Here is a 25,664-nt window from a genome sequence, read left to right on the forward strand (position 1 = left end):
GAGAGAGAGAGCTGGATAGAGAGAGAGAGAGAGACAGAGACAGAGAAAGAGAGAGCTGGATAGAGAGAGAGAGAGAGAGAGAGAGAGAGAGAGAGAGAGAGCTGGATAGAGAGAGAGAGAGAGAGAGAGAGATAGAGAGAGAGAGAGAGAGAAAGAGAGAGCTGGATAGAGAGAGAGAGAGAGAGAGAGAGAGAGAGAGAGCTGGATAGAGAGAGAGAGAGAGAGAGAGAGAGAGAGAGAGAAAGAGAGAGCTGGATAGAGAGAGAGAGAGAGAGAGAGAGAGAGCTGGATAGAGAGAGAGAGAGAGAGAGAGAGAGAGAGAGAGAGAGAGAGAGAGAGAGAGCTGGATAGAGAGAGAGAGAGAGAAAGAGAGAGAGAGAGAGAGAGAGAGAGAGAGAGAGAGAGAGAGAGAGAGAGATGCAGTGGAGCTGAGCCAGGGCTGAACAAAGAACTACAGTAACAGTCCACTGGCCTTACAGCTGCTCTCTGCACACACTCTCCCCGGGCCCTGGCTTTGGGTATGTAGTGTGTGTGTGTGTGTGTGTGTGTGTGTGTGTGTGTGTGTGTGTTGCTGTGAGGGTCCCCATAGGTGTCCACCCTTTCAGCCGTTGGACTGCCAACACATAAACCCCCCCCCCCCCCCCCCCCCCTCCTGCAGAGAGGAAGGGAGGGAGGGTAAGCAGGGAGAGGAGGAGCTCAGAGGAGGAGGGAAAGGGGGAAGAGCTTTAAGGAGAGAGATGTACAGATGATGAACTGAAGATATTTAGAGTGACAGATGTTTTTTATATATGAAAAGATGCTTGTATGAGATGTGTGGTTAAAGCTTAATTTGCAGGTAGATGCTCCGCAGATCTTTTGTAAACGCTGGAACATTCAGCAGGAAGAGTTTCACCATTTTCAATACTATTCAATCAATCTGCTCAAATGAGAAAACATTCCCCCTCCTGTTTCTGATCTCTGATACTTTTTCCATCTTCAATATTTTCCCTGTCACCTCCTATGTGAAGCATCAACCTCAAACCTGGGTGAACGACATGTATTTCTGTCATTGGGCCAAACTGGAAGGTGCTGTCAACATTTAAAAAATAATCAAATTCATTCATGTCTTCTTCAAAATTATAAAATCATAGAAGCGTGGAGAAAAAAATAATCTTTAAAAAAAAAAAAAAATGGAATCATCTTACCAACAAATTTATTCCATTAATCAGCAACTACCATCTCACCGGCACCCACCCTCACCCACAGAGGCCCCCCCGCTGTTGTAATTAATGGTGTCCTTGACAATGAGATAGACCGCTTTCACACTCCTGGACCTTTGAACATCACTCGTCCCATTTAAACACACAAACACACACTTTCCTTACACCCACCGTACCTTTTCCACATCGACAGTTTCACGTTCCATCTGGTGGGTCCGCTAACACACACAAAGACACAAAGACAGACACACACAAACACAGCTGGGCATTTGCCACCCCTGACGTCCATCCACTCGCCATGTTCTTGTTCTCTGTTTGCCAGAGGGTGCTAATATCTGACTGAAATAGATAATGATTACACACACACACACACACACACACACACACACACACACACACACACACACACACACACACACACACACACACACACACACACACACACACACACACACACACACACACACACACACACACACACACACACGAATGATGAATAAAAAGACTACAAGAATAAAAAGGAATTAACATGCGTTAGATTTAAAGTTCCTCATCGCCTCCGTCTCTCTCTGGATAATAGAAATATCTGTTCTCTACATTTTGAACGCCCCTGGAAGCATCGTCTTCTGCGGTGAGTCTGTTTGTGTTACAGGCCATGTCTGTACTTTAAGCTTAGTGCTACTGCAGCGCACTGGGAGTGCTGTGTGTACTCAATCTGTATGCATGGTGTGTGTGTGTGTGTGTGTGTGTGTGTGTGTGTGTGTGCATGTCAGGCAGAAGGTGTGTATGAGAGTGACAGACTGAGAAAATGAGAGTAAAAGAGAGAGAGAGAGAGAGAGAGAGAGAGAGAGGTGGTGAGTTGTGTGTGTCTGGAGTGTGCATCTGCATCTTTGTGTGAGTTGTGTATGTACATGTCTATGGTCCAGGTGCTGGGACCTGTGTGTGTCCCTGGGCAGGGACTGCAGGGGTCCCTGGACTCTCCTCTGCTTCCTGCTAACGAGACACATACACACACACACACACACACACACACACACACACACACACACACACACACACACACACACACACACACACACACACACACACACACACACACACACACACACACACACACACACTCTCTCTCATCCAACACACCCACCTACGTACAGACCACATCGATCAGGGTGAGGACGAGGGTTGCTCTGCGCCCCGTTAGCCAACCGCTAAGGACCGAGCGCCTGAGGGCACACTGCTCCCCCCCCCCCCGCCTACGCACTCACCCGGCCACACAAATACATACATGCAAACATGCAGTTATCTCATCTGAATTCAGCCCCAGAGTCAGGCTTCCGCACCGCCTCACATAATAAAAAGACTCACACTTTACCGCTGGACCATGAACCGTTTACCATAGCAACACCTGATGATGAGCGGGGTATCATAGCAACACCTGAAGACGAACGGTGTACCATAGCAACTACTGATGAGGAACAACTGTGTGGCGTAGCAACAAATGATGATGAAAAGCGTCACATGGCAACGACTGGTGGTAAAAAACTGTACCATAGCAACATGGTGTATCATAAACAACACACTTTTGCAACAACAGATTGACATCACTGTACCGTGGCAACTGTTTAATGGTGTACCATGGTAACAGCTGATGGACGCCAGTGTACCGTGGCAACAACTGATTAATATGGCGCCATAGCAACAGTGCTACAACAACTGGCATGTTGCATTTACCGCCTCAGCAACTGTTGTACAGTTATTCAAACACAGTGGCATGAGTCAAACTGAACACTGGAACCAAATACTCTCCTTTACACAAACATACGTACAGAGGGTCCTAATTTCCACAGGAGCAATGTACAAATATCACAAACACACACATACCCTCTGTAACAACGCCACCAAATTTGTATATACAACTGAAATGTAACCTCTTGTGTAGCAACGCATCAATGTGACCGTGTGTGTTTGTGTCAACAGGTGCAGTGAAAACCAAAGTTCTAGTCGTCTGTAATTAACACTGATCTCATATTTATTTCTTATTGCAGAGCAGGTATGATTGGACCATAGGGACGGAACACACACACACACACACACACACACACACACACACACACACACACACACACACACACACACACACACACACACACACACACACACACACACACACACACACACACACACACACACCATTAAAAACCACATTAAGTGACTAACAGCTAGAGCAGCACCCGGGTGTTAAACTTTATTATCATTGTTATAGATGAAAATGATTATGGCTTTAAAACGACAGACGAGGGCTACGTCCAGGAATTTCTGTTTGAGTACAGCAAAATCACGAAAGGTGACAACATGACAATAAGAAATATGAATTTCTTTCTTCAGTCCACTGAAAGACCAGCGTTCAAAGGTTTTTCATGCTGCGTTGTATATTGTTAATATTATATTTCTTAACAGACCAGTGAGTTTGTCATTGTCCTACCCAAGATATAACCATTTTCTGTTACAATTGTTTCTGATCTATAATGTTTAAAGAAATTAAAATATTAAACAAAAGTAAGTAATAAAAGCATTAAAAATAAAAAGGACACAGGCAGGAGAAAGTGCCGAGCCGAAGCCTTGAGTAAGCATGGGTGAACGAGAGGTGCCAGTGCTCGGTCCCCTCTCCGTCTGCCCTGCAGGCTGAAACGACCCCGAGACGGAGAGACAGAAATGTAACAGGACGAGGGGAAGGAAGGATGGGAGGCAGACGGAGAAAACAAAAGACCAGCTTCTTCTCCAATGCAGTATTCTGAGTCTGTGTGTCTGTGTGTGTGTGTGTCTGCATATTTGTGCCTGTTTGTGTGTATGAATAATTCAGGTCCATGGAGAGGGCAGCCTGCTGCGTTAATGAGGAGGACATGCATTGATACCAAATATTGCTGCTGGGAAGCTATCGATCCGACAGCCATTTGTCCAAACTTCAGTCAGGAAGCCAGCGCTGTCTGCAGGCATTAGTGCGGTGACCGGCGGACAGACGGGCGACCACAAAGAGTCGTTCGGCTGACAGTGGTAATGATGGTTTAAGACTGTGGTAATACAACCTCTTTATCTGATAGTAGAGTGAAGGAGTAGAGGGGAGGGGGGGACACACGTAGTAAATGATCCGACTGCCCGGGAGTCGATGCTGCTCAAGGTGTATGCGCCTATGTGCCCTCACCGTTTGGCCATCAGGTCGCCCCATGAGGAAACTGACTCAGACATTTCACATGTTCTTAAATGATTCCTACAGTTCCACTTAATCCTGAACAGAAAGTGAAACACACACACAGTTTGTAAGTCAGCCAGTACAATCTGAAGTTAGGGCGAGCACAATGAGACATCGGATTCTGAAGTTGGAAAAACTGCTCTTGCTTTGGATTCAGCCAAATCTTCTCTTTACGATGAAAGGTTTCAAATCAAACCCTCCTGTCGAAAAGCCGCAGAAACACTCTGAACAGTACCGTCAAACCAAAGCATTAATTTTTCTTGTTATGAGAATTATTTCATACAAGCAGAAACAGAAACAGTGGTTTGCACCATCCACTCACAGCAAGAAGGTTGAGGGATCGATCCCGACTGGAGGCTTTCTGTCGGCTGTCAGGAGTCTGGATGGTGTCTCCATGTCTGTGAAGGTTCCTCCCACAGTCCAATCACAAGCAGCTTAACTGGAGACTCTAAATTTCCCCGCAGGTGAGATTGACTCAGGCCTCCTCACATGGATCTCCTGCCCAACCAGGTGAGCTATAAAGGCACCAAACTCTCATCAAATTCCAACTACAGCTTCCCCACAACCCCCTGAAGGATGAACAGTAGATACCTTATATTAATATATTAGTAGATAAGAGATGGATAGAGACACATAACACACAGGCATCACTTCACACAGGTAAATAGGCTAAAACTACTCCTGTTTGACCTTGTAACAGAATCTATTGTTTGTCATTTACCCCTTAGCCCGGGATAAAGTTAGTTCAGTTTGGCCCCATTGTGGAAACAAGATACTTCTTAGACAAGTTCACAGAGAAAACAAATCACAAACCCTTTCTCTACCTTTAGACCTCTCCCCTATTGCAGAGCTTCTCATCTCCCCATGCACACACACACACACACACACACACACACACACACACACACACACACACACACACACACACACACACACACACACACACACACACACACACACACACACACACACACACAGACCCACAAATACACACACACAAATACACACTCCCTCTCTTTTCTGGTGTCACACTGTCAGATATTCCAGGTTAGGGAGAACACAAGGGAAATTACACCTCTACCTAGGCCCCTAGCCCCTAGCGATACAGTGTGTGTGTGTGTGTGTGTGTGTGTGTGTAGTGTATAGTGTGTCCAGTGAATCTCAGGGGTAAAACCGTTACCGTAGGGGAAGTGGACAGACAATGGAGATGGGGGGCGGGGGGGGGGAGTGAGGGAGAGGTAGGATGATGAAGTGCAGGAGGCAGCAGCAGGGATTAAAGGAGAAGAGGACAGGGGAGCTGAAGGGAACTAGACCAGGCCATTCATCTGGTCCCACAGCTTCTCATTACGAGTGGGGAATTCACATCAGCGGGTCCGAGGTATTCTCTGCCCAGATGTATCACCGGTTTAACCTGCATGTGGTAGAATCAATACAGACGGAGTAAAAGTGGATTTTATGTGCACATGTGTGTGTCGGACGAGACGGAGCAGAGAAGTGAGCCGTCAGCCTGAGACATGTAGGACATTCAGTTTCCCCTTGACCGACTCGCGACATCTCAACTCGTCTCGTTCTAAACGTGGGGTCCTGAGGAAAATGACAATATAATAACAATTACGTTATTTTCCATTGTAAAGGGATGTCTCCGCAGTTTCATGAAATAATGTGCAGTCATTTTTTAAGTAAAAGCGAAAAAAGGATGAGGTTAAAAACTGAAGGTAGCTGTTTTAGAACGAGTGCAATCAACAGGCTGAAGTGGCTCATTGCCTCCGTGACACACCGAGTCGGAGCTTGTCACCTGATCAGCACCCATCCAAGTCGCTGATGCAGGTGCTTTATGCCGCGCGTCCTGCGGCTCTAAAAGCACGGATTGAAAATAGAATGGTGGGAGGCGTTTCCAGAGCTTTATTCACAAAGCTCAACTGCTCTTTGCTCTGCGGCAAGTCTGACACAAAGTGGCGCCAGGAATCAAACCTACACAACCACTCTGAGCAGCCACAGCGGGCAATGTGAGACTACACTCACAAACACACACACGCACACACACTGAATGCCAATCATGCTTTAAAACACACATACACGCACACTTACAGTACACAAAATTACTGCCAATCACAGTATACTCACTCATTCAGTCTCTCTCTCACTCTATTTTCCTCTCTTGTTCTGTCAAAGAGTCACTCCCTCACTCACTCGCTCACTCTCACACACACACACACAAAGACACACACACACACAAAGACACACACACACCCACACCCCAGGCAGCAACACTCCGACCTCAGCATCTCCTTCACCTGTTCAGGGCTGTAATTACAACGTGACACAGTACAGACTAAAAACATCCTCACAATCCTGCTGCAGAGACAGAGTGTGAGAATGTGATGTTTCCTCTTTCTTCTCCTTTCCAAATGTATTTGGAGGCTTCTATCCTTTTTCATTTTTATTGTCCACATTTCTACTGACACATACTGGTAAACAAGGATTTCATGGATTCACTGTAGCTCGATGGAAAGATGAGAAGTTGGACCTAAAAAGACGAGAGAGACGTGTAAGAGTAATCGAGCGCAAGCAGGAATGTCTGTGTTCCGTTGCTTCACCTCAACAAGATCCTAAATCCATCTCAGACAGACACAAACGTTCTCTGCTGCCCGCTGTCTGCATGTGACGGCTAAATTAGACTGAATTCAACTGGACACTGATGTGAGAAAGATGAGAAACTAGATTAGATGTCAGAGACACAGAATTCAAACTCAGGGCAGTTGCATCTAGGACACGCCCGACTCCTCAACTATAAAAGAAAAAAACATCTGGATAGCATCCAAAACTACCATGCATCAACACACACATCCACACAGGCACATGCACACAGGCACATGCACACACTCTACACACACTCTAATGAAGCCCCGGTAGTGACGAAGAGCAGCAGGGAGCGGCGCGGATCGCCGAAGACAAGTGTGTGTGAGCTTTCGTCACAGAGTGTGTGTATGCGTGTGAGAGCGTGTGCGTCTCCGGCGGGATAATTACGGCGCTCCTCGGCAGCTGAGCGTGCCAGATGTAGTGGGAGAAGGAGAAGGAGGTGGTGGGGGAGGAGGACGAAGAGGAGGAGGAGGAGGAGGCACGGCGCAGAGCGGAGAGGGAGCCCAGCACCAGGAGCAATGCAGTGGGGAGCACACTGAGTTTTATGTGAATACATTAGTGTGAGCGTGTTGTGCGTCTATGCACTGATGTGTGTCCGTACGTGCACATGTACCTGGAAATGTGTGGTACATATAAAAAATGTCTCAGCGTGTGTTTATCCAGTCGGACGTCCATGTTCGTACATACAAATATTTGATGCGTGTGTGTGTGTGGGTGTGTGTGTGTGTGTGTGTGTTTGGCATAGACAATTCTGTTTCTTGCCATCCACCATTAGCAGGTTGGCTCTGTCACAAATGAGTGTCTCTCATCCAGGGGAGTTACAAGGATGAAGAGAGACAGAGAAGAGGAGTTGAGGCGAACGAGACGAGGAAGGAGAAAGAATAGAATGAACAATAAAATGAAGTTCTGAAAACGACACAAAACCTGAAAAAACGACACACCCCATTACATGACAACATTATGTTAGCTTCCTCCGCTTTATCATAATATCCCAGATACGAACACTGCTGTCTTATGCCAATGACGTCATCAGGAGCCAGAGTCTTCGCAGCATCAAATAACCGAGTGGACCCTTTGCAGCCATTCAGGTGTCGGTCAGGAAGAGATGTTATTCGAGTCGTTGTGTGTTTTTTTAGTGTGTAGGAGTGTGATCGCCACGAGGTAAAGCAGTGAGACGAAACAGTCGGTTGATGTCCCGTCCACTACCATGGAGGAAGCAGGGTTTATACTGCAGCCAGCCACCAGGGGATGGTAATCATCATTATGTTTCAGGATAAGATAATAACGACTTTAAATATAACATCTAGCAACACAACAAAGTGCTGCAGCTGTCGGACTTTGTGATGGAACAGCCCGTCAGTGAGAGAAGCCCCAGTTCACTGGTTCTATTGCTGCTACTATTCCACAGGACGTTCTTTTAGATGTTGATTATTGTATCATGTTCAATGCCTGATGTGCTGTTTAGGCAAAAAAATATATAAAAACCACAGGGATTCAAATCAGCCTCTGAATTCGCACATTTCGTTTATTTACAGATTCAAATAAGTGTGTTATTGTTCTCATTGTTGTTTCTCTGGTTGAAAAAAACAACAGAGTCAAGCACAGCTCAGTCTGCAGGAATAGGAACATTCATTTAATTCTGCAAGAGCCAAAAATATGATGCAGCAGAAATGTTGCAACACAATTTGGTGAAATTTAAGAGATGGTTGCAGCGTTTTATTGTTCATCAATTTACAGATAACTGCTTTTAGAGGTTATAATGATTCTGCAGCTTGTGATAGTAACTGAGTGTGATAGATTAATATCAGGTTGAAGCAACATAACAACATCTCCCAAACAAAAAAACTGGCTCAAAAGAATCATTTTTAAACTGAAAGCTACTAAAAGAACGAGTCTACCTACCAGGGAGAGGCAGAATATTGCATATTGTGTAAAAGTACATAAAGTGAAAGGCGAGTACTGAAAGCAATAAAGGGAAGAAGGAAAAGAGAAAGCAAACAAGGGCTAAAAAAAAAAAAAAAAGGGCCAGAAAGTAAGAGATTTTCTCCTTCGTGCCCGGCTTTGTCACCTTGCTCACCCAAGGGGGGCAGAGCAAAGCACCTTGGGAAATTACTGAAACCAGAATGCATTGATTTACCCAGAAAGATGTGAGTGTGTGTGTGTGTGTGTGTGTGTGTGTGTGTGTGTGTGTGAGCCTGTGTGTGAGCCTGTGTGTGTTTGTCAGAAGGCCTTTGTACTGCAATAAAGAGAACAGCCTGGCCGACATTTGTTTAGAGACGAGAGATAAGCGCGGCAGACTATACCGTTGTTTCAACCTTTCTGTCTTCCTCGCTCTCACTCCTGCCTTCTCCTGTCTTCTGCTGTGTAATTAAGAGCCAAAGAAAAACCCTTCAACCTCGCCCAGCGTGGCTTTGCATCCCACCTCACGCTGTGCCGTTGCCTGTCTTTACACCATTTTCCATTTCTCTCCAGGAGCTGTGTAGTCGGACTGAAACACGGGTTTTTTTTTGGAGTCTGCCGCTGAATCAAAGTAACGGAGCTTACGATAAATCATTTTCACGTGGACTTATAAGCACACGTTTTTTCCTTTTTCTTTTCTTTCAGGGCCAAAAAAATGAATAATTTAATTATTCTATTCTGCTCTCTTACACCCTCGCAGCTCCATTAATTAACTCGTATTTGTAAAAACCGAGTCTGACAAGAATCACATGCTTCAGCACTAAAGCACCTCTGGAAGCAGGCCCATGTATACAGTGCGAATGCCAAACACATGATATGTGTATTGAAAGCCAGACACCAGTGAGGCAGGAACCAGGACATGTGTTTTTAATGAGTGTTTTTTCAGCCTTTACTCATAGTGGCAGGGCAGAGAGACAGAAAAAAGGCAGGAAAGAGATGGGATAACAACACGTCACGTAGTCGGGACCCAGGAATCAACCAGCTGCCAACTGGTCACTTCAGGGTTTGGAGGGAAATTCTTGGCCTACTTGACTAATTTCTTCTTGATTTCAACCTTTAAACAGAACAATTATCGGGGCAGCTTCCCAGTATGACCTCCCCCCTCTTGCACACTTCATGAATAAGCCGCGCAGATTAGATTTAAATGTCACTTACTTAACTTCCTCATGAATCACACTGGTAACTTCCTGGTTAAAGATCATACTATGGATTAACTTGCTCACTGGTGAATACAGCCTTGTTCACACAAACAGCAATCATCTATCATAGATGATCTGCCAGTCAATAATCAATGTCCAATATTAAATTGCACTGACCCATTCTTATATCATTTAGACCATGAGGCTGTTCATGGCGTATCCACACCTCTACTCTCTACTAGGAGAAACTCTACTGACATACAGCAACCACTGAATTATTCAGAGTGATTTGTTGTTTGAGGCCTTTGTTGGAATTACATGCTACTGTCTCGTCTCAGCTGTGTTTCAGATGTTCTGCTTTGATGGAATTAGTTTGGTCTGAGTGAACAGCAGCGGATCAGCTGGTAGAGCAACAGAAAACACCAAGCTCCAAGAAGACGAACACAGGAGAAGAATTGAAATACCACTGCTTGTATTCATTATCCTCAGACTGGGTTTTCAACACTGATCAACAAACAGCCTCTGTGGGATTTTATTTATATTTATATAATTTATATTTTGTGCTGTGAATAAAGCAAATACAATAAATAAAGTTTTTATCATTATTACTATAACTTCAGCAGCCTTATTAGGCAACTGGTGTTACTGGGAAAGATGCATTACCCTGAATTTACAATCCTGCACCTTAAAGTCATGGCTCTCACTACGTCGGACCCGTTATTGTAATTTTAATTAACCATCTTTAAAAAGATGTCATTTGTGAAATGCATCCATTTCTATTTTCCCGATCCTCCCCCGTTATGTCCCATCATCTATATTTTACCCATCACCTGCCTCTTAATCTGTAATTACAATCTGTAGATTATACATCAGCCACATACACATGTAATTATGTTCGGTAGTCTACAGTATCACCTGTCCACTTCCCAGCTGCTCCGTGTGCAGCTGCTCAAAATACCGTTAATAACACATAAAGCACCCACAGTGGACTGATGTGTGTGTGTGTGTGTGTGTGTGTGTGTGTGTGTGTGTGTGTGTGTGTGTGTGTGTGTGTGTGTGTGCGTGTGTCCTCTCTCCGTTTCTGTTTTTCTGTCTGGCACCGTCTCCACCTCTCTCTGCTGGTTCAAACAAGGCTAGCAAGGTGACCCTGAATCACAGGCTGCGTGAGAGTGTGCATGTGTGTGTGTGTGTGTGTGTGTGTGTGTGTGTGTGTGTGTGTGTGTGTGTGTGTGTGTGTGTGCCCATTAGTGTGTGTTCCTACGCCTGCGTGCACGCACTTATCCGCATGTGTGTGTGTACAGTCCCAGTAATTAACACCAGCCACTAATGAAGTCCAGCTGCTCGGCAAGAGGACTGAGCTGGAGCCAAAATCTGCCAGAAATCGCTCTCGCCCTCTCCGTCTCCCTCTCCTCCGACACTCTCTCCTTCCGTCTCTCGCTTTATTCATCCTGATCCCCCCCCCCACACACACACCCTCTCTTCCTTTCACCCTATTGATCTGCATTCACTTGTTTCCCCCTCCCTCGCCCTGTTCCCTCCTTGCCCTCTGAAGTTTCCATCTCTGCATCAGTCGGCTCTCCCACCGTTTCCCATCAGTATGAATCTCACTCAGTTGACCTATAATCGCCACCATTTCTGTCAACATCTTGTTTGCTCCGCGTCTCAATTTCTCACTTAAAGTGTCATTCCGGCAAAGCACCGATTCACTTCTTACTCCCGTTTGTCTGTCTGTGCTGCGCCATGCTCCCCGTTATCCACCTCATCTCATGTTCACAAACTGTTTTCATCACTTTCTATTATTCATCTTGTTAGATTTATTCACAGAACGAGGACAAAATCAGATATTTGACATCAAGGCACGGAGAGAGAAAATTCTAATTCCTATCAACACAGCACCGAAACATTTACTAAAAGGAAAATGAATAATGAAATATTCAAGGTCATTAAACAGTTGGTTTCTCTAAATCTTCTCATTTCCAAATAGCTCAGGTGCCATTTAACCGTTCACGGAGTTTGGGTTTTATTTGCTGAGGTTCTTCTACCTCCACCCGTAAAATTGACGCGTTTGTGATGTTCACAGCACAATTTGTATTTTGTTCAATTTAACAACATGTAAACTCAGTCGATAATTTATTAGGAACACCTAGCCCAAGCCAAAACTAGTGTGAGTCCAACAGAACAGTCGTACAAAGAGTCCTACGCTCGTGAAGGCTATAATGTTAAGAGTCAGAGTCGCTGCCACTTTGGATAATCCTGCTGTTTGAGACTATTTGACCGATAGAAAGTACTTCAAATGAAAACTTTGGACAATCAACAGAGCTCACTTGTACAAATGCAAGTAAAAAATATTCACGTAGGTAATTGTTGGCAAGATCTTTGATTATATTGTTGCTTATAATCTGTAGTTTCTTTGCATAACTAAACTCCATTTAGTAAACCATGTTCTTTTGGGTACGACACCATTAGTATGGACGATCATTTACGTTCACGCTGCTCGTTTCTTGATTCTGCCCATTTCCCCACTCTTTAAAATAAAATGCATGTTAATCCATCCTGCTGTGTTACGTCATGATGCTTTAAAAGAATAAAAACACTGCCTCTCCCTCCCACAGCAACAACACAACGAATCAAACACATACACCCAACATCCTCTCTGTCCGCACATCCTGAAACACACACACGTCCTCTCTCTTCTACACACACAGATAAACCGGTCATCCTGTGCTCACCTGTGGAACTTCATCTTGGTCACACACAGTAATAATCAGCCTGTAAACCATTATAAGCCTGATAGTAAAACTATACAGGCCCAAACTCTGCCTCTATACACACACACACACACTAAACCATACACTCTCACTCGCTACCAGCTGTGACAGATGTGCCTGTCACAGGAGAAAATGAATTCAGAATAGTTAGTGAATTAAGCAGGGAGTTAATTGTTGCTTGGCCCCTGTTTATGAAGCGCATAAAGGCGAGGCGCCTTGTTTGTCTTGTGACAATTAGCCAGCAGAGATAGAGAGAGAGGAGGAACGTGTGTGTGTGTTAGTGTGTGTGTGTGTGTGTGTTAGTGTGTGTGTGTGTGTAATCGTCCTGTTCTCTTTAGCAGCTGGTGCAGCCACACCTGGACGGGCTGAGCCAGAGAAGGAGAGGAGAGGGGAATGCAGAGGGGGATTGCAGATACAGTGCGGTATACGGCCCCTCGTTCTGTGGCCACCCACTCAATAAACAACAGACAATTAACACACACACACACACACACACACACACACACACACACACACACACACACACACACACACACACACACACACACACACACACACACACACACACACACACACACACACACACACACACGCGCACACACACACACACACACACACACACGCACTCACACACACACACACACTCAAACAGAGAGCGCTAACAAAGACATCACTCCACATAAGCAGACAACTTCTATACATGAGTTAAGATAGCTGATGTTGCATGTACAAATATTCTCACAGGCAAACATGAGACATGACACACACACACACTCACTCTCACACACACACACACACACAAGTTGCTGTGTTGTGTTCTGATGCTTATCCGGGTTGGGTCTCTCCCCGTCTATTTGTCAGTGTGTCCTATTAGGTTTCCAAACAGCTTGTAATGACTGGTAATAAACAGCAGAAGAGGAAGATGGTAAATCAAGCGAGAAGATGACAAAATGAGCTCTCCAGGGGAGAACCGTGCTCCCAGCCTCAAACGCACACAGACACACGCCAAAAACAGGAATACACTAACAATCCTGTCTATATATTCACGCAATAAAGCCGACGCTGACAGGGGAAACGTTCGCTTTTAAGTGTTAACGGATGTTAAAGAAATATGTACAACGACGTGACGGAGAGGGACTAAAAATGTGAATCTATAGATAACTGGATTCTGAGCATGTTTAGTCGCCCGCTGCAAATGTAGAGCAATGTTTTATAATCGTTCATTAACATTTTCTAGATTCACAAGCTGAAAAACACCCGCACGATACTTGAAATAACCGAGAACAGCGTCTATATAATGTGCCGAATAATAAACGTTATCTTATTTAGCAGTAAATCTATTATCTCTATGTCTACATATGTCCCCTCTTCATCTTCCATCCTCCCCTTCCTTCTCCTCTTCTTCATCTAGCCCTCCGAGGTCCTCTCCCTCTCTCTCTCGGTCCCTTGTCCCTTCATCATCGCTCCCTCCCTCCCTCCCTCTGGTGTCACGGCTCGCTGGCTCCAGGTGGTGAGGGAGGGAGGGAGAAAGGGATGTAGGGAAGGATGGATGAGGGGGAGGGATGGAGAACTGGGGGAGGGCCTTCATCTGTTTTCATACCATCACAGCGCAGGGCAAACATCCTGCTCGGTCCTGCTCAGCCGCGGTGACAGATCTACACGTTACAACCGGTGTTAGTCACGGTGACATTACTGATTTTAAAAAGTCGGAAGCTGACAGGAACGGAGGTGCGAGCGAGTGTTTGAGGGGAGGAGAGTGTAAACAGCTCTTGCTACTTCAGACAGGAAGCAACACGGACTGATCAGCAATCTGAGATTTAAGCGCACACCTCCGAGCGAACATGTCATCGCCTGCGGTGCTGAAAACTCTCTCAGACGGGCAACTTGTGCACGGGACAGGATTAACGGTGCTCCTGCAGATCTCACTTTCAGGCTGTCAGGTTGTTTGACAAGCTGCTAATCACTGCAGCAAGTCGTGAAGAGGACTTTCAGTTCAGGTGCAGCGGAGTGGAAGAGAAGAGCGCGGCATGCGAGCCGGTGGCAAAAGACTGTGACACAAACAGACACACACATACATGAGTGACCCTGCAAATACATTATCCACCTCCAGTGACTCCAAAAGCTTCTTATTCGCCTCATTAAGTCTTCAGTGACACAAAGTAACCACATTAGACCTGCTCACTACATACATACTGATAAGTGTGTGTGTGTGTGTGTGGATGTGTGCACGTGTAGAAGGAAAGTGGGGGAGGAAAGAGGACACCAGGAAGCAGAGGAAGACGTGTGCACAGACACACACCGGCTCAGCCGCAGCCCGTGGGACGGCTGCTTAGACAGCAGACCGACATTACTAGTCAAGCGCATCCCAGATTTGACTGCAGGCTAATAGACGGGCTGAATACAGGTCGACTCCTCGGAAAAGACACACGACCGCAACCTCTGGGTACAAAAATAAAAAGCTAGCAGGAGTTTATTTAACGCCTTATTCCACACAGAGGGTTTCAGAAATTGTTTTTTTGGTTTATTCCCACGTCAGATTTAAAGATGAAAGTGATTCTGGTGCGTTTTGCTTCTCCTCATTCAGGAGAAAAAGAGCTCAGACGTTATTCATGACAGGATATTCAAAGTGAAGCGTCGGCTCTCCGGCTGGTTGCCATGTTTACGGCAGATTAACAAACTCAACTATTGATCATCAAAATGTAAAAGAATGTGAATGAGCAGGGCCCGGCTAATGTTATTAGAGTGCATTGATGTAAATAGGTAACTAAAGCTCATGCTGAGGACACATCATTAGCCACCGCATTCCACAGGGAGCACTTAGATCCAGGTGAGTGGCCACTCGATACCTGCAAGGCATGTGTGTGTGTGTGTGTGTGTGTGTGTGTGTGTGTGTGTGTGTGTGTGTGTGTGTGTGTTGTGTATGAGGTGGGGAGGAAAATGAAACATGCAGCTAGCAGCAGGGTTTGGGGTGAATGAGGTTTCGAGGTGAAGTCAGGGGTAATTGGGCAAAGATTGGGCAGAAATGTGTCAAATCAAAAACTCATCCTTTTTCAGATATTCTGCTTTTCCTTAATACACACACTGATTTTCTACGAGTGAGAACAAAAGCAACGTCAGGCCACTGCTGAGAACTACATGTTTGTTTTCCCCACACCATGCAATGTGGCTTTGGTTGCCATCAATTTGTGATCTGCCACAAAATCTTGTGGTGAAGAATAGAAAGTCAAAGCTAATACGTGCTAAATGCTAATCTATACATAAAGCAGAGGGGATGTTAATAAATGAGATGCTGATGGGGCAGGCAGTGAGACAGCACAGTGCCGTCTTGCTCACGATGCGAGCTAAGGAGACAGAAAGGGGACAAACCTTGCCGACAGGTGGGCTCTTCTACGGGCCGTCCAATAGGCAGGTGGGAATGGGGGGAGAGCGGAGGAGAGAATGGGCAGGGTTAGTAATACGCAGTGTGAACGTGGTAGGTGAGGGGGGGGGGGGGGAGGAGGGAGAAAGCAGGAGGGCAGACAAATTAGTTTGCTGAAAGTTAAAAATAAAGAAAATGTATTACCACCGCGCCAAGTGAATGTAAATTAAAACCTCTCGCATGGATTACAAGACACTGCTGTGTATTTGGGGGGGGGGGGGGGGGGGGGGGGTCTTTTAAAAACTATAAATGGATTCCTACCCTCTCTCTCTTAGCTTTACTGCAGAAGCACAGCGGACATACAACTGAAGCTTAACGCTGACGTCTCAATGCTGCTTCAGCGACGGGAGGAACACAAAGGGAGAGGAGAGGGCGAGAGAAGAGAGGGAAGCACTTGAAAAGATAGAAAGAGAGGGATGATGGAGGATGGTGTTATTAGCAGATGTGAGAGTTAGAGTCAGTTCACTGGAGCCGGATTAGGACCAATGTAAAAGGGAAGCTACAGTAACATGTTGAGTGGCTCTTTGTGTGCACACAACCTGTTTGGTGCAGGCGCTCATGCATATGAGGAGGAAAAGTGAGTGTGTGTGTGTGTGTGTGTGTGTGTGTGTGTGTGTGTGTGTGTGTGTGTGTGTGTGTGTGTGTCTCTCAATGCTTTTGAGAAGTGAAGTCTCACGCTGTGAAATCTAGACTGAGGTGATTAGTAAAGCATTAGCGGCTGCATGCAACACTTAGAACATGCTGTCAAGGACCTTATTTAGGTGTGTGTCTGTGTGTGTCTGTGTGTGTGTGTGTGTGTGTGTGTGTGTGTGTGTGTGTGTGATTTTAACTTCAGAAAGGTTTTGTGTCATAGAAACAGATTTTTAAATCACAAACTGAAGTCTTTACCTGCCTTTCTAATATTATTATTTTTAAATTTAATCTAATTTCCTTTCCATCCCTATGAGCGTTTAACTAAATCTGTGTTAGTCATTTCAATAGGAATCGTGTTGTGGCAATTTAAGGCCAAACTGGAAGACAGATTAACACACACACGCGCGCACAGGATTGTGTCTTCACCTCACACCATTACACAGGGAGGGGAACTTCTTCATGATGTGCAGCTGCACAGCAGAAAACAATACAGGCTGCCAAAACTCGCTGCGGTGCACTCCGAAGACACACACACACACACACACACACACACACACACACACACACACACACACACACACACACACACACACACACACACACACACACACACACACACACACACACACACACACACACACACACACACACACAGAACGAGGGGAAACAGAGACAAAACAAATCGCGTCATGATAAACAACTAAACCACGCGGCACAGAAACACAGAAGAATTATTGCGTTCCCTGATGATCTTGTCACTGCGGCTCGGTGATGATGAAAAAGAGCATTTGAGGAAGTTAATCTGAGAGAAGAGAAGATATATTTGAACGGAACAGGTGACGTAAACTTGACCTGATTTAGGGTCAATATTAACAATCAGCTCTGCCACCTTCTCCTTTTTGTTCAGCGTATTGCATCTTCTTCTCTTCCAATGAGGTTTTGTGGTTAACACAAGTGTGACACGTCCTCAACCGACGCACACAAGAGCACATGCACACACCAGATCAGTGACAACACCTGCACAGACAAAGAGTTGTTGTCTGATAGAAACAAAGCTTCTGTTCAACCAGTGAGTTCATTACTGATAATAGAAAAAGAAAATACACAAAAGCATGAATTACTCTGCTTTACAAATGTTAACCAATGCTCACTGGTTCATACAAGTCACGCATGTTTTCTTGCCATTTGTATTTAACTCCATTAAAATGTACACACCTGATGTACATGTATGCTGAAGCTGCCTGAAGGCTTTTGTGTCTCACACAAAACAATTCTCAAATGACAAACATGCACCTGAGGCAAAATCAGACGACTCCATTCCTCAGTGTTTTCTCTCCTCGGTGGGTGAGGACGACTTTGAGGGAACGCATGTGTCTATTAACAAAGTGAAGAGTGAGCACAGCCAGTTTAAAAACATTACTCTGTATTATTCAGGACCAATTTAGGGATTATGGAGCATGTGTACGCTTTGAGCAGCAGGTCCCTGGTTCGATTCCCAAATGAATCAACTTTAGATTATGGATTTTGAAGTGGTTCTGCCACATGAGTTTGTTTTACTGTGGGGATTGGAAACCACATTTTGGGAACAAGCTAATCTATCACCCTTTTCCACTAAACACTCTATAGAGCAGAGGACACGTACATTATTTTTGTCATATTTTGTGTTGTGAGCATCTCCATTACACTTAAATGATCCCATACAAACTGCAAACAAGCAGTAAAAAGATGTAACTGTAATTTTCCATTTGTCCCTTCAACCTTCTTGCATGATTTCTCCTTCCCTCCCATCGTGTCGTTTCCTCTCTCACGTCCCTTCTCTCTCCCCACTGACCACATGGTGTTTTAATTAACTTGTGTGCTGTGTCAGAGCCAGAACGAGCAGGAGCGCTCACCGGGTGCGACTGTACCGTCACAGTAAAGCACAACCTGGGGCTGTGGAACATTTAAGGGTCTCGTCTTTAAGTCTTAAAATCACGCCAGTCAACATTTTCCTCGTGTTACTGAGCGGAAAGGAACTTGATCACCTGCTTCAAAGGAGGAACACGTTAAATAAAAACATGGTTTATGAAAGGGGCGATAAGCAATGAGAAGCGAACGTGTTCTGGGGACAAATGTCCCCCCCCGAGCCCGCGTGCAGGTGAAGCTCACTTGCAATGATTTTTCCTCGACTCTACAGAGATTCCTCTCTGGACGTCTCACTTTGACCCTCTCTTCCTCCGTCTCCCTGAATGTCGTCTCTCCTTCTCTTCCTCCCTCTGACAGCGTAATTAACAGGACTGTGGGGTGCACCGTGTATTACCCACGGAGCGATGTGACAATCACATTACTGGAGTCCATTAGGCAACAAGTAAAACTCCCTCCGCTCTTCTCCCTGAGAGTGAATAATGTGACGGCGAAGGAAAGAACGGGCACGGAACGTCAACGCCATCGCGTGCAAACATGAGACTGAGTTGATGTGAAAAACGATAAATTTGAAAAATGATCTGTTAGGTCCCTCTCTTACAACCAGATGTATTATATTCAAACTATAATCAAATCTTATCAACCAGTTGAGACAAACTCCTGTTTACCTTCTGCATTTAACTGGGAAATACAGAGAGAGTAACAGTAAAGTGTAAATGAGGAGAGTTCGTGCAGTTCTGAGTTAATTCAAACACGAAGCTTTATACATGAGACCTCAGAGAAGTCAAGGATCTTTTTGCTCTGTGTGGAATCAAACATTTTATTCATAATCACAAGTCACATATTGAGGCGAGGAGAAAACAGAGCTCAAGAAAATGAAACATCTGCTGTGAAGAGAAACAAATGAAACGATAAATTCACATTCACGGGTTTGTAATTTTCTCTGTGTGTCTGGTATTTTCTTCACTCTTCGTTTAAGGGTGGGGGGGCGGGTTGTTGGAAATGTAATAATAATAGGAACTGGGCTAGCTCTTAAAAATAATCTGCCTCAATTTCATAATTAATCTGAGCTAGGCTTTCACACAATTAGCACGTTAATTAACCCAAAACCGCCACCAGTGTGAGAGTGTGTGTGTGTGTGTGTGTGTGTGTGTGTGTGTGTGTGTGTGTGTGTGTGTGCGTGCGTGCGTGCTGGGGGATCCAGGGATATAGAGCAAATAGAAAGAGCGAGAGAGGAGCAGAGAGAATGATGAGTTATCTTTCGGACGAGGCAGAGGAACGACAGGATGACTGGCAGGATGCTCGGGGTGGACGGAGGAAAAAAGGAAGGAGCTGTGAAAGGGTGAGCGACTGACAGGAGAAGGTCGGAGGAGGAACACACAGACGGGCGGAGGACAGAGAGTGAAGGAATGAAAAGGGGGGGGTGTTTGAGTAAAGAAGAAAGAAACTGCAGGTAAAAGACAGTAGAGAGAGTTTTTTTTACATTGATGTTGAATGTGCACGTGTGAAAGTGTGTATCTGTGTGTGTGTGTGTGTGTGTGTGTGTGTGGTGTGTGTGTGTGTGTGTGTGTGTGTGTGTGTGTGTGTGTGTGTGTGTGGACCACCGGGGGAAAGAAGGAAAAGTTACACCAGCTGCACTTTAGTTTCAATTCTCTCTTCTAATGTCTCCAGACATCACTAGATGACTCAGAGCAATGTCAGCACTCGCACACACACACACACACACACACACACACACACACCTCAGAGTACATCAGTGACTCTGGGATCGCCTGTCAGGTCTGGCGAAAGGTGGGGGGTTCGAGGTAAGCATAGCGTTTGTTCCCCAGTACCACTCATGGATCCACCTCGTTTATCTCCATGACGACAGAGATGCTGAGACAGCAAATTAGTAGGGAGTGTAAAAAAAAACTTGCATGAGGAAGCTCACGACAGAACATGGAGCCCAAACTACGAAGATAATTTCAATTGTTGCCAAGTGTTCGTTAGAGGACAGAATTATTTAAACAATTTTGTATTTATCCTCCTTCATGTAACAAGTATTTACTTTTTAAGCTCGATGAATAACGTAGTGTGTCAAGTTCTCTACTATGTTCTACATAAACTTTTCCATCCGTCAGACTCTTAGTAAAGTGGTAAATCCCCCAGCAGCTGTTTCCAGGCAGCCGCAGGTCAAACAGAGCTCCGCCTGTCACCTGCCGCTCTCACATTGCAACACATTGGGATAAATCCAATGTGTTGGAACAACAGCAGCATACATGTACTATTAAACCAAGAGACAACAGGAATAGATGAGACCTTCGGAGTCATAACACACACACACACACACACACACCAAGAGAAAGATGTGCGCCTCACTCACCGATCATGTGATTGGCGACGTGAATCTGGATCTCTCGCTCCGTCTCGAACGTCATTTGGCATTTAATACACTGATACGTCTTTTTCTGTCAAACAAACACAAACGTAGAAAAACATTAGTTTCATCACGTGTGAAAAACATTCTGCTGAATTAAATTTAAAAAGCACACAAACACAACTTTGGGAAACCTGAAACAAATTCACATTACGAGCACATAAATCATCGATACAAAATATTTTGCATAAAGTTATACATTTCACTCAAGCATTTTGGATGAATATATTTTAAATAAAGAAGTGGTGAGCTATCAGTGGGTTGTTTTTATTGGACAGACAAATGTAAAACTATTTAAAGACTTAAATAGGGAAATAAGGGAATTAGAGCATTTTACCGTAAAAGTGATTATTTCATTTATTTATACCATCAACATATGATACTTCTCCGCCAGGTCTCACACTAATCAAGCAACACACACACACACACACACACACACACACACACACACACACACACACACACACACACACACACACACACACACACACACACACACACACACACACACACACACACAGAGAGAGACAGAAATTAATAAGTCAGAGCATAAAAAAGAAACAGGTAAGAAGCTATGAAACAGAAACAAGGAATGAGAGAGAGAGAGAGAGAGAAGAGTCAGAGAAACAAGGGTGAGAGAGAGAGAGAGAGAAGAGAGAGAGAGTTGAGGAGGAGGCTCTGCTTATCCATTCATAGCACACAGCGATCACTCATGCACAAACACATACAAAATACACAAAGGCCCCACTTCTACCATCTCTGTGCTGCTTCAGCCTGCTAGACTGAGTGCACGCGCACACAGACACACACACACACACACACAAATCCTACTTTGTCTTCTTTGTGCTGTTAGACTAAGCAGAAACAAAGGTGCAGGTAAGACAGAGGGTCCCTGGGAACATCTCCAACACACACACACATATGCTTGCATGCAAGTACACACTCTCACTCACACACACAGACACGCGGCAGGTCCCGGGGAGTCTGACTGTCAATATCAAGTAGAGCGAACAGCTCCCACAATGCCTCAGCACGCCCCAGCCGCAGGACCCAGTGGGGCTCAGCTGACACACACCGTCATACACACAAGCACACGTAAGCAAGCTGCAGACACAAAAGCAGCAGCACGCATCAAGTCTTCACACACACACACACACACACACACGCACAGACACACACACACACACACACATATTCACACACACACAGTCTTGTCTCCATCACTTCAGAGGAGATTACATTGTCTGATAGTCATTTCCTGAAGTCTTACTCTCACCTTCACTGGAACTTAAACATGACTTCATCTTAGAATGTAATGATTTACAGTATGAGATCATCAACCGTCATCACTGCGATTCGCTGCATGTATCCAGCCCCCCCCACATCACACCACCCTTAAGAGGATATGTGGTATATATGATGGACGGATGGAGCTTTCTGTCCCCACAACATGACACACACACACACACACACACGAGTAAACACACACATCAAGCAATCGAAGAGTCAGCAGGATTTTTGAGACTCTTGCATTCCTGAAAATGTCTCCATCTGTTAAATGTTGTGACTTTTAAATGCAACACTGCCAACACTCTCTGTCTGCCTGTCTGCCTGCCTGTCTGCCTGCCTGCCTGCCTGCCTGTCTGCCTGCCTGCCTGCCTGCCTGCCTGTCTGTCTGCCTGTCTGTCTGCCTGTCTCTCCGTCTGTCTGCCTGCCTGTCTGTCTGTCTGTCTGCCTCTCCGTCTGCCTGCCTGTCTGCCTGTCTGCCTGAATCAATTCTCATGAATTGAGAATTTCCTATTAAATGTTTGAGTGGATCCAGATAAATGGAACCAGGATGTTGTTTTCTCACTTTCTTTAACATGGTGGGTGTTAACCACAGTATGAACTCTTCCAGTTCTATTGTGTAATGCTTCATCTACTACATGTCACTCAGTCTCACTTGGAGATATTAACACTTTTAATGCAAACATTATTCTCGTTTTCAGTTTCATTGGAGCAGTTTGTTTCTCACCGATGAATCGAGCGACAGCACAGACTCAGTTTGAGAGGTTTTCAGGAGAACTTGATAAAATAATTCATCTCTCTCTGCTCTGTCTCACCTTAGGTACGGGTGAAGCCTCGGCCTTCTTTCCTGTTGCGCTGGTTTCGGGGCTGACCTCGGGGTGATCTGTCTGGACGTGACTCTCCAGGTCTTCCAAGGTTTCAAACTTCACCCCACACTCTGGACACCTCAGCCCGACCATGGCCTTCTCCCCCTGCATGTCCCCGGGCGTGGCAGCTCCTCCCTGGTTCGGACTCTGGCCGTTCGTGCCCCTGATTGTATTGAGCATTTGTTTTAGTTTTGACTTTTTTAGTGCGTTCCTAGATGACCAAGAAAACTGCTTCGAATCCCAAATCAAAGTTTCCAAATAGCTAAGAAGAAATGACACCCAGCACCATTCAGCCCAGTGATGCTGCCTGTTACCTGTGTAACTTAGCAGTTATCAAGGAAATGTTTAAAATGTTGTACTAGAGCAGTATATATATGCTATATATGCTACTTAAATGTGTCCAGATTAACACCTCCCACCATCCACAGGGTTTATAAGGAGGCTTCCTACCTGTTCATGCAGCCTGCACAGAGGCCATAAGGCAGCCCGTTGACATCCAGCTTCACCAGCTCCCCTTTGTTCTTGAACTCCTTTAGGCAAAAGGCGCATTTATACAACTTATGCTGCTGCAGGTGCCCGTTAGGGGATGAAGAGGCTGAGCCGTTCCCTCCTATTCCTGCTCCACCTCCTCCTGTCCCGTTTCCACCACCTCCTCCTCCTCCAAGCGTAGAGCCGCTGGAAAGCTTCTGCATGTGGAAGGTGCCGTGGATCTTCAGCTCCAGGGTGGAGGTGACGGTCTGCATGCAGACGACACAGCGGAAGCCGGTGAGGGAGTTCCGAAGGTCAGGATGCATCTGGCAATGCTCTATAAACTCCTCCTCACTCTGCAGGGGCATTTTACAGATTCGACAGGTTCCTGTGTCCAGGCTCTTACTATGGGTCACCTGGAGAGAGGGGGCACACACAGGAATCATCAATATGAAAAGGCAGGTAAAAATACAAGGGTCTCTTATCAAAGCATAGAAAGAAGAATAAAATAATCAATATGCTGGTAGAGGAAGCCCTTATTTTATTATCGTTATCATTAATCATTGATTTATCAATTAAATCACGATGCTGTAAATATATTAGTCTGTCACAGAATCTTCAGCTGCATTACACAACACTTTCTATTCAAACATTTTCCTGAAGTGTTGTGGAACATAAATTGCATCTCTGAGGACAATTTAAATTTTTTCTGATCCAAATTTCAAAGCAGCCAAAGAAGTTTCAGGATCAAAAGACAGAAAGCAACAAAACAACACAAGAGAAAAAACAGAAGCGTGTTTTTTCTACCGTGTGAAGCATCCGCACATTATTCACTCTCTCTCTGAGGTACCTTGTGTTCGGTGAGGGTCAGCAGGGAGGGGAAGCGCTCGCCACAGATCGGGCACATGTAGTGTTTTGCGGGGCCGCGGTGCGTCTGAGCGTGCTCACGAAGGCCACTCTCAGAGAAGAACGTTCTGGAACACACGTTGCACTTGTGGTTCCCTTTGATGAAGTCCGCCTTCTTCTTTCGAGAACCTGGTACAAAGCATCAAAGTTTTTTTTTTACCGTCAAAGAAATATAATAATCATGGAACAAACTGCAAATTGGAGAAAAGTCGTTACTGGCGTCGTCGTCTCCCGGTCGGATGTTGTGGTCACGCAGCCGGTGGTTCTGCAGGAGGGACTCCATTGTGTACGCCGCTCCGCAGATGTCACAGGCGTACATGGGCTCTGAGTTGTCCAGCTCCTCCTCGCCCCCGCTCGCCTCGTGGCTGTTCACCGTATCTCCTCCCTGGGTAGTTCCTCCACTCTTTAGCACCATGTTCTGCAGGTCGGCTTGTTCTGCAGCCACCACCGTTCCTCTCTCAACACCTACTGTGCCTCCATTGCCTCCACTGACTCCTCCTCCTCCTCCTGCACCTCCTCGCTTGGAGGACTGTGCCAGGCCGTTGGGCGTCCCGTTCTGGCTGCTGCTGCTCCCTGTGCCACCTCCGTTGCCGGTGATGGTGCCACCCTCGAAGATGCAGTGCTTCTCCCTCAGGTGTCTTTCCAGCAGGGAGATGGCGTGGAAAGCTTTGCCGCAGAAGCGACACGTGAACTTCTTGCTGTGCGTGGTGATGTGACACTGGAGCTCCACCTCTGTCCCAAACGTCTCCCCGCAGAAGATGCACTTTCGGGGTTTGAGTCCTGTGAGACAAACATTCAGGATTAAGATTCAAATAA

At 45.5% G+C, this 25,664-nt stretch overlaps 1 protein-coding gene across 4 annotated transcripts in view; it reads right to left on the bottom strand.

The window, feature by feature from the left end:
• znf423 (zinc finger protein 423) overlaps window positions 1-25,664 on the bottom strand; it is a 138,110-nt gene that overhangs the window by 43,659 nt on the left and 68,787 nt on the right. For 2 of the 4 annotated variants that reach the window (XM_034587712.1, XM_034587710.1), the window contains exons 14-19: window positions 25,065-25,628; window positions 24,793-24,977; window positions 23,925-24,358; window positions 23,424-23,637; window positions 21,268-21,352; window positions 16,319-16,339 (exon numbers count right to left, since the gene is read on the bottom strand). In XM_034587712.1, coding sequence (XP_034443603.1) covers window positions 16,319-16,339; window positions 21,268-21,352; window positions 23,424-23,637; window positions 23,925-24,358; window positions 24,793-24,977; window positions 25,065-25,628 — 1,503 coding nt within the window. The remainder of the gene's footprint in view (window positions 1-16,318; window positions 16,340-21,267; window positions 21,353-23,423; window positions 23,638-23,924; window positions 24,359-24,792; window positions 24,978-25,064; window positions 25,629-25,664) is intronic. The other 2 variants (XM_034587713.1, XM_034587711.1) reach the window with 1 other exon arrangement.

Source organism: Hippoglossus hippoglossus, chromosome 6, assembly GCF_009819705.1.
Source record: "Hippoglossus hippoglossus isolate fHipHip1 chromosome 6, fHipHip1.pri, whole genome shotgun sequence".
Classification (NCBI taxonomy): Eukaryota; Metazoa; Chordata; class Actinopteri; order Pleuronectiformes; family Pleuronectidae; genus Hippoglossus; species Hippoglossus hippoglossus.